Source organism: Vulpes vulpes, chromosome X (assembly GCF_048418805.1).
Source record: "Vulpes vulpes isolate BD-2025 chromosome X, VulVul3, whole genome shotgun sequence".
Lineage (NCBI taxonomy): Eukaryota > Metazoa > Chordata > Mammalia > Carnivora > Canidae > Vulpes > Vulpes vulpes.
Genome location: NC_132796.1, coordinates 70,785,906 through 70,799,391, shown reverse-complemented (window position 1 = coordinate 70,799,391; position 13,486 = coordinate 70,785,906). Strand labels below are relative to the sequence as shown.

Sequence of the window (13,486 nt, the reverse complement as noted above, 5' to 3'; positions counted from 1 at the left end):
AAACTGGCTTCTTCAACATGACGGTATCTTGAGATGTTCCTCAATGCTTTTCCTGCAAAGCCAGTGTGCTCACAGTTTCCTTTTTTGCTTTTTGTGTCTATTAGCTTTCTTGAAAAAATGATTTTTTGAAAGATTTTATTTATTTATTCATGAGAGACACACAGAGAGAGGCGCAGACATCAGCAGAGGGAGAAGCAGGCTCTCCACAGGGAGCCCAATACAGGACTTGATCCCAGGACCCCAGGATACAACGAAGGCAGAGACTCAACCACTCAGCCACCCAGGTGCCCCTCTTGAAAAAAATGTTTTAGTATGTTTGGAGGCTGAGATGAAATGTGTTCATGCTATTCTTTTATTCCTTGAATGAGGTCAAATTCTTGATCCTATTTGGGGTTTCAGTTTCCGTGGAAAGCGGGGTTAAGTTAACAATTCCCAGCATTTCCACTGTGAGCCATGAAAAATTCAGTGGAACTTTCCCTTTGGATTCATGTCCCTATTCTATATATGAGGGAAGTGAGGCATGCAGAAATTAGGTAATTTACCCAAGGTTGCACTTTGAAACTAGTCATTGAGTACTTAATCCATTTCCTGTTTTAATTAGATAGCATGCTTTCTGACAGGTGGAGACTTCCACTTGTTATATTATATATTGTATTGAATATTATAAAAGAGCACATTTATCCAGGACAATTTTTGCCTATTATGTTGGGATAATAATTTATTCAAGGAATGCTTGTTGATCAACTTACAGATGGATGACTTCTTCCAGCAATACTTCCAGCATTGTATTCCCAATGCCGTTTCAAGTCTACCTCATCTTCCTGTAATTATGTTTGCAGCAATTTCAGCATCCATTTTCTTTTATTTTCATTATTTTTATTTTTTTCAGCATCCATTTTCTTATGAACAGATTCGAAATGAACTGACCTTTTTGATTTTTTACTCTCCCAATCCATTCCTTATAACAGAACCAAAAATCATTTGTGGTTTACATTAAAGGGGATTTTATCCACTAGATAAAAGCAGTGTGAGGGGATATTACAGAGGCCATCATCAAATGAGGAGCACGTAGAGGGCATGAGCATGCCTGAGTACATGACAATGGTGGTATGTAGTTACCTTCTCAGCACTCTCTCCTACTTTCTCCCACCTGTTCACTGCTGTCATCCCCAGCTACTCTAGATACTTAGGGTCCCCTCTTCCCCAACTGTTAGCTGTTTGGTACTCACGTGGTAGTTGGATTTGCTACCATCTATCCTATTTTCTCTTCTACCAATCTCTCAGTTCCTTGAAACCAAAAGCATCCAAGAGCCTAGTACTGTTAATGTCTGACGGCTAGTAATCTGAAAGCTATCTGCTATTTTGTTAGCTAGATAGCTGTTGTGTTTCCTTTTTCAGGTACTTTTAGTCAATGATTTCAGAAGGCCCTAAGGCATGGTGAGAATGGTGAGGATTTCTGGTGGAATAGCAGGAGGGTGGAGATGTTATTAGGCATTTTCCAGTAGATACAATGGTTCAGTGAAAGTTGTACTTTAGTGTTGGGGTAAGGTTCACCTTCCTAGGACTTTCAGTTACTTCCGTGTCAACTTTTCTCTTCTTTCCCACCTTCTAAGGCTGCCCCCTTTGGGTGCTCATTAACGGTTTCCCATCTCATATGGCAGGTGTTCTGCATTTGCTTTTGTAAAGCTGTTGCTCAGGCAGTCTACTGTAACCAGATTAGGCAGTAGCGTTTTAATGATAGGAGCTGAGACAGGGTTTGCTTGCAAACTTCATGTTTCACACAAAAGGTTTTGGCACACCCTGTGGCCTGCCCTTCACCCAGTTTCAGGCATAATACTTGTTTGCCTTTGTATCTGTTAAAAAAAAAGAAGGGGGCTTCCTGCATAACCAATGCTGAGCAAAACGCCTTAAAGAGAAATGCAGAGTTCAAATCCACAGTAGGGGATTACCTTGCCTGCATTTCCCTATCCATGGAATAAATATTTTAACTTGTTAATTATCTACTACTAATAAGAAATACCTTTGAACTTCCAGTCAATTTGATGGGCACAGAATTATATCCGCTGGGAACGGGAAGCAATTAGTTTCTGTAAAGATTGTGCGTCATGTTGTATCTTCCTCCAAGTGGTTGTATGGTCAGTAGTCATGGTATTCTAGGGGATGTTTGTATCAATTTCATCTTGGCCTGCAGTTGAGGGCTGCCTCCACAGAACCCCCATGGCCCAAAGAAAGCGGCAGAAATTCTTGAGGCTGTTTTCCCACTATGGCCTTGGTTTCTGATTCATTCATTGCTTCTCACACAGCAGAAAAACTCCCCCCTAAGTAGAACAGTTTGGCTCTCTTCATGAATCATCTATGTAACCTTTTTAATATTTTTCCCCCTTGCAGACTGAAAACTATTCCTTTGATTCCAACTATGTGAACAGCCGAGCCCATTTAATCAAAAGGTATGTTGATTTGCTTGTCTATTTCTATGACTAAGCTTCACTTAATAGAAAAAGCAAAACAGATTAAGCTTTTTAAATGATGCCTTTGTTTTTATGTCAAGATTTATTTATTTATTTTAGAGAATGTGCACGAGTTGGGGGGGTAGGGTGAGGAGCAGAGAGAGAGACTCTCAAGCAGATTTCCTGCTGAGCCGGGTGTCTGACTTGGGGCTGGATCTCATGACCCTGAGATCATGACTGGATCCAAAATCAAGAGGTGAGTGCTTAACCAACTGAACCACCCAGGTGCCCCATGATGCCTTTGTTTTTGGATTTTAAAATGAATGCCTGTTTTTGGATTTTAAAATGAACACCTGTCTGCTTATTGTAAGAGATTTGAAAAATTCAGAAAAACATAGAAAAATAAAAATTGCGGTAATTCCACTACCCGAAAATAATCATCATTGGCATTTTACCATTCTCCTTTACATCAAAATGTATGCATAGACACAAATTTTTTAAAAACTGGGATCATATTAAAATAGTTTTATATGATGATTTTGATATCTGATATTAGAAAACAGATATTTTCAAAATCATGTTGATATCAAAATTCTTGTTGCTCTTCGCTTTCAATGGAGAGAGGCCTTAAACAATTTCTCATGTGGAACTTTCAGTGAATTTCAAAATGCTATGCTTTTGTTTACTTTGGAATCATTTTAAAGATATGTTAATGGCAATAAACTAATTTCTAATCTTTTAAAAATGTTATAGGTGAGACTGGAAAAGAAAAAAATCTTTTTTAAAAGATTGATTGATTGATTGATTTATGAGAGACACAGAGAGGCAGAGACATAGAAAGACGGAGAAGCAGGCTCCTCACATGGAGCCCGATGTGGAATTCGATCCCCCTACCCGGAATCATGCACTGAGCCTAAGGCAGATGCTCAACCGCTGAGCTACCCTGGCGTCTCAGAAAAAAAAAAAAAAAATCTTTGCATGATTTAACACTTCTTAAGATATTTGGAAGTGTTTCAAATGTAGCATTCAAAGTTAGGATTTGTGGGGTACCTGGGTGGCTCAATCAGTTAAGCATCTGCCTTCAGCTCAGGTCATGATCCGAGGGTCCTGAGATCAAGCCTGGGATGGAACCCGATGTCGAGTCCCACAGTGGGCTTTCTGCTTGGCAGGATGCCTGCTTTTTCCTCTCCCTCTGCCATTCCCCCCACTTGTGCTCTCTGGTTCTCTTTGTCTCTCTGTCAAATAAATAATATTTTCAAAAAACAAAAATACAAAAAACCCAAAGAGGATTTGTGTGATTGGTTAGTCATAACTCTGTTATCCATAGAGCCACAGAATACCGAGCTGAATACTGCCAAGGAAGATTCCATCTGATGCAGTGGGTACCAAGGTTCAGGGAGCCCTCTAAGGAGGGAGCACTAAACTAAGTGGAGAACTTACTGGGCTGAAAAACCAGTACTGACTATTCACATGATGCCTTTATTACTCTTCATGCAAATATCCTCTTGAATGGTCCAGTGGTTATTCTGCAGCTAAAATGGAATCGGCGTGTGTTTGTTAAGATAATATAAATAAAATAAAGAGAGAAGCAGGGTCTATTGGAGCTACAGTAGAGAAGATGTGAAAATTCTATTATTTTGCTGGCTCCAATCCCATAAATTTACCTCACCAGATGAATATGATTTGAAGAATAAACTGGCTTGTTGAACAAGTCACTTTAATTCATATTTAATTTAATTCATGATGCTGCAGTAACCCCTGAAATCATGCTAGGTTTATCTGTATTGGTCTGGAATTGCTTGTGAACTTAAGTGATGACCATTAATTATTATTAATTAAAATGAATAGCCCAGCATTACTGGTCATAGCAGTTTGGAATTTTCTTGAGAGGTTGGGAGAAATCTACTTTGAATATTTTCTTAGCTCACAGAATAAACTCAAAATGTAAGGAATTCAAAATTACCTGACTCATTTGTTTTAGGAGGAAAAAGGCCCCTCTTTATGTGTGCTATTTAGAGTAACTTTGCAGCAGAAGTCTACTTTATTTTTATTTATACTTTATTTTCTGCTTTAGGACTGTTATTTCAAAGCTTCTGATAAAAATTCTGGTAAAAGCAGATTTTTTTTTAAAATCTTCACCAGTCCCTTGGGCTAGCTCTGGGTCCCTGGGAATTCTATGACCAGGTTAAACTTTTGCCGTAAGTCTGATTTTCAGAGCAAGGCAGAAAGCTTTCTCCTAGGGACCCTCGCTGTCTTAGGTCAGCCCCGAATATACAGTGCCCAGGCTGAATGATGAGATGAAAACTTAACATTTAAACATTTAGTTTTCAGGATACATGTATTTCCACAGCAGCTTTGGGACTCCCTAGAAACCTCTGATTTTGGTTAATTACTTTATATGTTTTGGTTTACACACAAAATGCACAACCTGGACTTAACACAGGCTTTCAGGGGAAAAGTCTCCTGATGTTGCCTGAAACCTAAAATAATGACTTTTTACCAGGGACCACTTTGATTAAGAGGAAACATCTGAAAACTCAGGGACACATGCATTTTTGCCAGATTCTGTTTTTGGAACATTGACGGCTTTGGAAAACCACAAAGGCCTTGGAATTTACCGGATTCATTGAGTTTAGACAAAGCACAATACCTGGAAAGATACAGGAAATCTCGTGTGCTATGCTTTTCTGGGGACTAACCATTTTAAATGTAAAATGTGTGGAAAATGTTAAGAGAGAGTTATAACACCAGGTGATAAAAACCATGCAAACTATGTTCAAATAGCTCACAGTGATGTTTGAAAGGGGTTTCACTGTATGTGGTTTCTTGAGGATCCATTTATATGCATGGAAAAATCTCCCAGCCAGGAAATTCTGAATCTTGTTATCAGTTTTATTTATCATCAAGTCCTGTTTCTTTGAATCCAATTTCAGGAGAATTTTAAGAACTTCTTTTCCTATCCATTTTCTTTCCCTCTATTTACTTTCTACTTACCCAAGGATGCTTCTTGGACCCTTCTCTTCGGCATTCTCCAGCAGTTAACTGTCTCGTCCAGACAGTTTACACACAGGCTGCTTTTCCACTCTCACTGGAAAGACAGGGAGCAAGAGGGTTCCCTTAAGCACAAATCAAGGTTGAAAAGGGTAGAGAGTGGATCTGGAACAGAAAGGGAAGATAAATGTCACATCATCTTTGCACCCCAGAATCTGGTGTCATATTTATGTAGTTTTGTTGTTGTTTTCAGAACATCACCTGCAACCTGCAGGTGTACCCACGGCTTATGTCAGAATTCCAGATTAATGAGCCAAGATGGTTTAGAAACTTTTTTGGATGTGCTTCCTTCCTGCTGTGTTTGTTTCCCTGGTATCTTCTCAGAACAAGGCAAGCCAGCAGTTTCACTTTGCCCCTGCTGCAACATTCTCTTCTCTTTCTTCATGCTTGGTTTCTCTGTTGCTATCTAATGTCTACTCCCACAGTGCTTTTGGAGCAATATCAAGCGGGGCATGAGGGTGTAGCTCAAAGAAAATGAAGCAGGAAATGAACAAGATAGTGAAGCAGGGTGGAAGGGAAAATGACCATTGGCTCCTAAAGCATACATAGTGCTTTCCTTTTCCACCCGACGTGTTCTGGAGTTTTGCTGCACCTGGTATAATGTCTTGTCTATAACAAGTGCTGGTACATATTTATTGAATGAATGGATGAAAGAAGTTGAAGAAAATCTCAGCATTTTATCAATGGAAATTGGCACGAAATATCCCTCTAAACCAGTAATTTCTGACCTTTAATATGCATTAGAATCACCTCGGAGGGGATGCCTGGGTGGCTCAGGGATTGAGCATCTGCCTTTGGCTCAGGGCATGATCCCCAGTAGGGGGTTCGAGTCCCGCATCAGGTTCCCTGTGAGGAGCCTGCTTCTCCCTCTGTCTATATCTCTGCCTCTCTTGCTATGTCTCTCATGAATAAATAAATAAAATCTTTTTTTTTAAAAAAAGAATCGCCTGGGAGTTTTGTTAAATGCAAAGTGTTTTAGCTCCATCCCTAGAGAATCTCCAGTTTTCATAGGTTCCAGACGTGATTATGATGCAGGTAGGAGGTCCAGAAACCACTGTAGAATCATCTTTATATTCTCTAAATATAGTTACAATACTCTTGACTTTTACTTTCTCCTCACTCTCACTCTTACGTGGCATTCCTTGGGTATGTGGTCTCACCTGCTAGGAAGATATGACCTGTTTCCTTTCAGATTATTCTGTCTCTGGGAAAGATTTCCAATATTTTAAAGGGTAAATATGGGTCAGAATTGGAATAATATTTATTCATTAAGCATTTTCTATGTAACTCTCATGTTCAGAGTCTTGCTGTAGGTGTTTTCACACAAATCTGTTCCTTTGTTGGCCACCAGCGCAGTAATAGAAACATTTGCATTTACAATATCATTGCAAATGGGTACTCCTAATTTATTGTCCTACAAAAGTTGGTTTACAAGTCTTTCATTTCCCAAGAGGTACACAGGTAATAAAACAAGTGAAATCAGCATTTTTTATGCCTGGCATAAATTGTTATTTGTTTTGGGTGAGTAGCCATTTACCAGGCTGTTTTACAATTTGCAGCATCTTGCTCCCGGGGCCTTAAACTACCTTACCCAGATCCATTCATTAATCCACTAAATGTCCTGACAAGATTAGAGTAAGTGGTACTTAGTTCGGCAGATGGGAAAACTGATCTTTTAGTGGGTTCCAGGGTTTGGGGGAGGGGAGTTACACCCCTTGCATTTTTTTTAAAACATCCTATTATTTATTTTTTTAAAAGATTTATTTATTTATTCATGAGAGACACACAGAGAGAGGCAGAGACATAGGCAGAGAAAGAAGCAGGCTCCCTGCGGGGAGCCCGATGCAGGACTCCATCGAGGATCTGGGATCACGCACTGAGCCCAAGGCAGATGCTCAACCGCTGGCCACCCAGGCATCCCATCCCTTGCATTTTTTTTTTTTCAGAGAATACATGACTATCTTTTTTGGAGTCTTTTAAACAATTTTTATTGAGTTTAAAATTTTAATTCCAGTAGAATTACCATAAATGTTATACTAGTTTCAGATGTACAATATATGGCAAATTCTTAGACAGTTGTAGAAAATGTTAAGAAATAACATTCTCCACTGCACCAGATTTCAAAAGTAAGAAACAAAACTAAAACTTTATGCCTCTTTTTTTAAAATTAATTTTTATTGGTGTTCAATTTACCAACAATATAGTGATTCAACAATTCTTTTTTTAAAGATTTTTGTTTATTTATTTATGAGAGATAGAGAGAGAGAGAGAGAGGCAGAGACACAGGCAGAAGGAGAAGCAGGCTCCATGCAGGGAGCCCAATGTGGGACTCGATCCCGGGTCTGCAGGATCATGCCCTGGGCCGAAGGCAGGTGCAAAACCGCTGAGCCACCCAGGGATCCCAGTGATTCAACAATTTTATACCTTACTCCGTGTTCATCAGGATACATGTACTCCAAATCCCCATCACCTCTTTCACCCATTCCCCCACCTACCTCCCCTCTGGTAACTATCAGGTTGTTCTCTATAGTTAGGGGTTTTTTCCTTGGTTTGCCCCTCTCTCTCCCTCTCTCTCATTTTGTTTTGTTTCTTAAATTCCACATGTGAGTGAAATCATATGGTATTCATCTTTCTCTGACCTGTTTCACTTAGCATTATACTCTCTAGCTCCATCCATGTTGTTGAAGATGGCAGGATTTCATTTTTTGTGGTTGAATAATATTCCATTTTATAGATAAATATGTATATTTACATATATTATCTTATATATCTTATATATATCTATTATAAATTATATTATACATATTATGTTATCACCAAATGTATGTATAAATGTCATATATATATATACGTCTTCTTTATCCATTTATGTATCAGCAGACACTTGGGCTGCTTCCATAATTTGGCTACTGTACGTAAACAATGCTGCAATAAACATAGGGGTGTATATAGCCTTTTGAATTAGTGTTTTTGTATTATGGGGATAAATGCTCAGGGATGGGATTACTGTATTGTAGGATAGTTATATTTTTATTTTCTCGAGAAACCTCCATACTATTTTCCACAGTGGCTGCACTAGTTTTCATTCCTACCAACAGTGCATGAAGGTTCCTTTTTCTCCACATCCTCACCAATACTTGCTGTTTCTCATGTTTTTTTTTTTTTTAAATTAATTTTTATTGGTGTTCAATTTACCAACATACAGAAAAACACCCAGTGCTCATCCCGTCAAGTGTCCACCTCAGTGCCCGTCACCCATTCCCCTCATGTTTTTTATTTTAGCAAAGAATACCTGACTTTTTATACCCACACTACCAGTCCCAAATAGCCAATCCTTAACTATTTTATTATTTCTCACATTTCTATAAAAAAAAAACCAAAATCTCTGAGATGGTTTGTAATATTTAGATACATATAAAAAAAGGTGATCAAACTTTAAAAAGGTGATCAAGCTTTAAAAAGATAGCCAATCCTTAACTATTTTATTATTTCTCTCATTTCTATCAAAAACAAAAAACAAAATCTGTGAGGTGGTTTGTAATATTCAGATACATATAAAAAAGATGATCAAACATTAAAAAGGCATACTTCCAATTGGGTGAAGCTAAATAGTGATCCTTGGCATCCAAATCACTGCAATTAAACATTATATTTATCATGAAGCTTTTGAGAAGCCAATACAAAATGGTTAAGTACACCAGGGCATATAGTTCTCATTTTTCAATAAACAAAGGACACACATTTGACAGGAGACTTTCTTTTCCTGTTCCTGAATTCTAGGAGAAATTAATATAGCATACAGTGTTTGACTATAGTTTATGGAAGATATAGAGACATTATTTAAATACCCATTTCCTATATCAGAAAGAAAGACCACAGAAAGACCACAGGTGTAATATTTAACTTTAACTCAATGAAGACATTACCATATGGAATAATGATCATATTAAACAATTACCATTTATTGAGCATTTGTGTGTACCCAGTACTTCATGTACAGTATCTCATTGAGTCATCCAAATGACCTTGTGAAGAAGGTTTTAGAAAATGCATTTTATAGACAAGGAAATTGAGGCTCAAAGACATTAGATAACAGGCCCAGTCTCCCATAGATGAAGTGGGATAGTACGATTGTCACTTATTCTAATGACAATGCTCTTTCCCCTATAGTCTGAAAATCTGGTAGAAAAGAGTTTGAAAGAACCTAAAGCAGTGATTTTCAGCTGAGTGTGATTTGGCAATGTATGGAGACCTTTTTGGTGTAACTTCTGGAAGAGGCCCTACTAGCATCTAATGGGTAGAGGCCAGGGATGCTGATGAACATTCTACAATGTGCATAAAAAATTATGCAGCTTAAAATGTCAGTAATGCCATTAGAAATGACAAATACCCACCATTTGCTTCGACGTGGATGGAACTGGAGGGTATTATACTGAGTGCAGTAAGTCAATCGGAGAAGGACAAACAGTGTATGTTCTCATTCATTTGGGGAATATAAATAATAGTGAAAGGGAATATAAGGGAAGGGAGAAGAAATGTGTGGGAAATATCAGGAAGGGAGACAGAACCTAAAGACTCCTAACTCTGGGAAACGAACTAGGGGTGGTGGAAGGGGAGGAGGGCGGGGGGTGGGGGGGAATGGGTGACAGGCACTGAGGGGGACACTTGACAGGATGAGCACTGGGTGTTTTTCTGTATGTTGGTAAATTGAACACCAATAAAAATTAATTTATTAAAAAAAATGTCAGTAATGCCAAGGTTGAGAAACCGTGGTCTAAGGGATGGTTAATTACATTGTCCTTATACTCCTTAACGTATGTCTCCAGCATATTTTGTCAGCTGCTGAAATGCACCCAATTCAGGGTTGAAGTCTCTGGCTTAAAGCAACAATTTTGTGTTCTAGATTAAAGAAATTTTCATGTGCTGCAGATACCAGAAATGCAGGTCAAAAATTAATATTTGGTATAAAAATATATGAACAAGGCAGGTCATTTCCCTTCTTCTGAGATACAGGAGTCCATATGGACAGGACCAATTTTTTTTTCTAAAAGACAAACTTTGAATCTGTTCAAGCTATGGGATTAGTATTTACAGGACGCCCCAACATCTGTGCCATAAAGCTAGAAATTGTTACACGCTCTAAAGCCTGTACTTCCAATTGGTCTTCTTGACCATAAAATAATTTTAGGATGATTTTTTTTAATTTTTTATTTATTTATGATAGTCACAGAGAGAGAGAGAGAGAGAGAGAGAGAGAGAGGCAGAGACATAGGCGGAGGGAGAAGCAGGCTCCATGCACCGGGAGCCCGATGTGGGATTCGATCCCGGGTCTCCAGGATCACGCCCTGGGCCAAAGGCAGGCGCCAAACCGCTGCGCCACCCAGGGATCCCGGATGATTGTTTTTTTAATAGAACTGCATACTGGTGGGTCCACAGGGCTGAGTAGCTGCATGACATAATTTTGGAGGAGCTGAGTGAATTGGCTTATTGAATGATTTTAGTTTTAATACAGGTGATGCTCAGTGATCCTTCCTGAAAGTAATTAGCAAACAGGTCAATGTTTTACTCTCTCCTGCTCTTCATTTTCTTATAATTATGGCTTTCCAGTTACTGCCCTTTTGATCTTTTCCTTTTCATATTCATGGCAGCAAGCATTCTACATCTAGATTGGTCATATGTTAAAAATCTGCTGTGATTCCTTTTGACCAATGTAGAGAATGACAATGTATCTATTGTGTCCATGGCGTAGCTCTTCATCATATATACCGAATGTTCTTCTCAAAGCCTCAGAGAGCCAGGCCTGTGGATATTCAAGGTTGAGCACATCAAATGAGTTTACACTATCATCTCCACAGGCTCTCTTTTCAGAGGTACAGTAGGTCTGTTGAGACTTATCCTAATTCACAAGCATGACACTCTGTTATTAAGATGACAACACATTATCTTGATACTTCCTCACTGATTGGGGAATGGATTCACCATTCCACTAGGTATTTCAGATGCATAATTTATGCTCCTTAGTGTTGCACATCCGCAGATTCTGTCAGGACATACAAAGTGTTAGAAAAAACAGGTGGGGCCTCTATGGATGTACCTTATGTATTATTCTCTATTTTTGTGTGAGGTTCTTGGATGGTATGTTAGTGCACTGTATGGTGGACTGATTTAACAAATGCAAGAAAAATTGGCCCATAAACTCCTCAGCTGAAAGTTTTCATATTTTTAGCTTAACTACACTCACAGTTTTATTAGAGCTCAACTCTGCTTCTCACTTATATCTTACTGTGCATGCACCAAGGCTCTCCTATTCTCAGCTCCTGCCTCTCTTCTTTTCCTTTGAATCTATCTCTCTGAATTTCTCAGCTAAAACTGACCTGAGTTCTCTGGTCCTGATAATCCTTTCTATTTTAATTGCATTACCTTAATTTCTGCCACTTCAATTTTTGCAGTTGATTAGTAGACCTCTTTGGAGAAGCAATTTACATAGTATTTAAGGGCCCAGGCTCTGGAGCTAGACTGACTGGATTTGGCCTTAGATCTGTTACATTTCCTCAGCTGTATGACCTTGGGCAGGTTATTTAACTTCCTTGTGCTTCTGTTCTTTCATCTATAAATGGCAATATTAATGGTACCTTTCTCTTATATAGTTGTGATGATTAAAAAAGTTAATTCATGTCAAGCACTTAGAACAGTGCCTTATGTGTAGTAATTGCTCAGGAAACAGTAGCTATTATTTTACTTTGATTACATAAGAAGAGAGAAAACCTTCTGAAATGGTAATATTCTTTGCAGGTGGTTGTTTCAAATTTCTATCTTCTTCCACCTTGCCTCTAGTAATGCATTGAAGATAAGTGAGTGAAAGTATTAGCTACATCAGCATTCAATACTCGGAACCTCTCTGCAGTGTTAAGTTCCATTATCTTTGTTTTTAAACAAAATTATTTATATGTTTGTTTGTTTGTTTGTTTGTTTGTTTATTTATTTATTTATTTGAGAGAGAGAGAGAGAGCAGAGAGCACAGAATCCTGTGAGAGGGGCAGAAGGAGAGGGAGGGAGAGAATCCCAAGCAGACTCCCCTCTGAGCACAGAGCCCAACACAGTGCTCGATATCACAACCCATGAGATCAGGACCTGAGCCAAAATCACAATTTGGATACTCAACCAACTGAGCCACCCTGGTGCCCCAACTTCCATTATCTTTAAACAGAAATTTCTTTTATCTACTCTTTTTGACAGTCCAGTCACTGTTGGCCTCACCACAGAGCTGATATCATCCTGGCTCTGAAAGATTTTAAAGATCAGATTATCACAGTTGTAAATTATCATTCTTTCTTCAACCCAGCAGCTCTACCTTCAAGGACTTAGAGGGCAACAGCCTGAAGGATAGTGGTCATGAAGAGAGTGACCAGACTGACAGTGAGCATGATGTCCAGCGGAGCCTGTATTGTGATACTGCTGTCAATGATGTGCTGAACACCAGTGTGACCTCCATGGGATCTCAGATGCCTGACCATGGTAAGGGCTGATTGGATGTAAGTTGCAGCTATGATCCCAAAGAATCCAAATATTTGTAGGTATATTGTACTACTTTACTGTAGTAAGTGTCATCAAGGTGTGTACTGTGCTTATGCCTGAATAGCATCGACAGAGTTTTGAGATGTTCTGACACTTGACCAGGTTCTTCTTCATCCTCCCTGAGTGGATCTCCTAGGTTTGTATAAGGTTGCAGGCAGTTTAAAAGCTAACTACTTATTCATATTGTGTACATTCTCTTTAATAATAACTGCACTGAGCACATAGAAAATGAGCAGATACTTTCTCACCAGGAATAAATGCCTCATTTTACTTTAGTACACGAAATTTAACTGATCAGTTGAGTTGCACAGAACATAGCACTAATGAGACCAAAGGGGTGGATTTTATTTCTATATCAGGCTGGTTAACATTACCCAGAGAGAGACTCTGTTCTCTGACCACAGATTGTATAC

General features: G+C 38.8%; 1 protein-coding gene across 2 annotated transcripts in view; it reads left to right on the top strand.

Moving 5' to 3' along the window:
• Positions 1–13,486, top strand: part of PCDH19 (protocadherin 19) — a 124,516-nt gene that overhangs the window by 70,086 nt on the left and 40,944 nt on the right. The window contains exons 3-4 of one of the 2 annotated variants that reach the window (XM_026006567.2): positions 2,389–2,447; positions 12,844–13,013. In XM_026006567.2, coding sequence (XP_025862352.1) covers positions 2,389–2,447; positions 12,844–13,013 — 229 coding nt within the window. Of the gene's footprint in view, positions 1–2,388; positions 2,448–12,840; positions 13,014–13,486 lie in introns of both variants that reach the window. The other variant, XM_026006568.2, reaches the window with a different exon arrangement.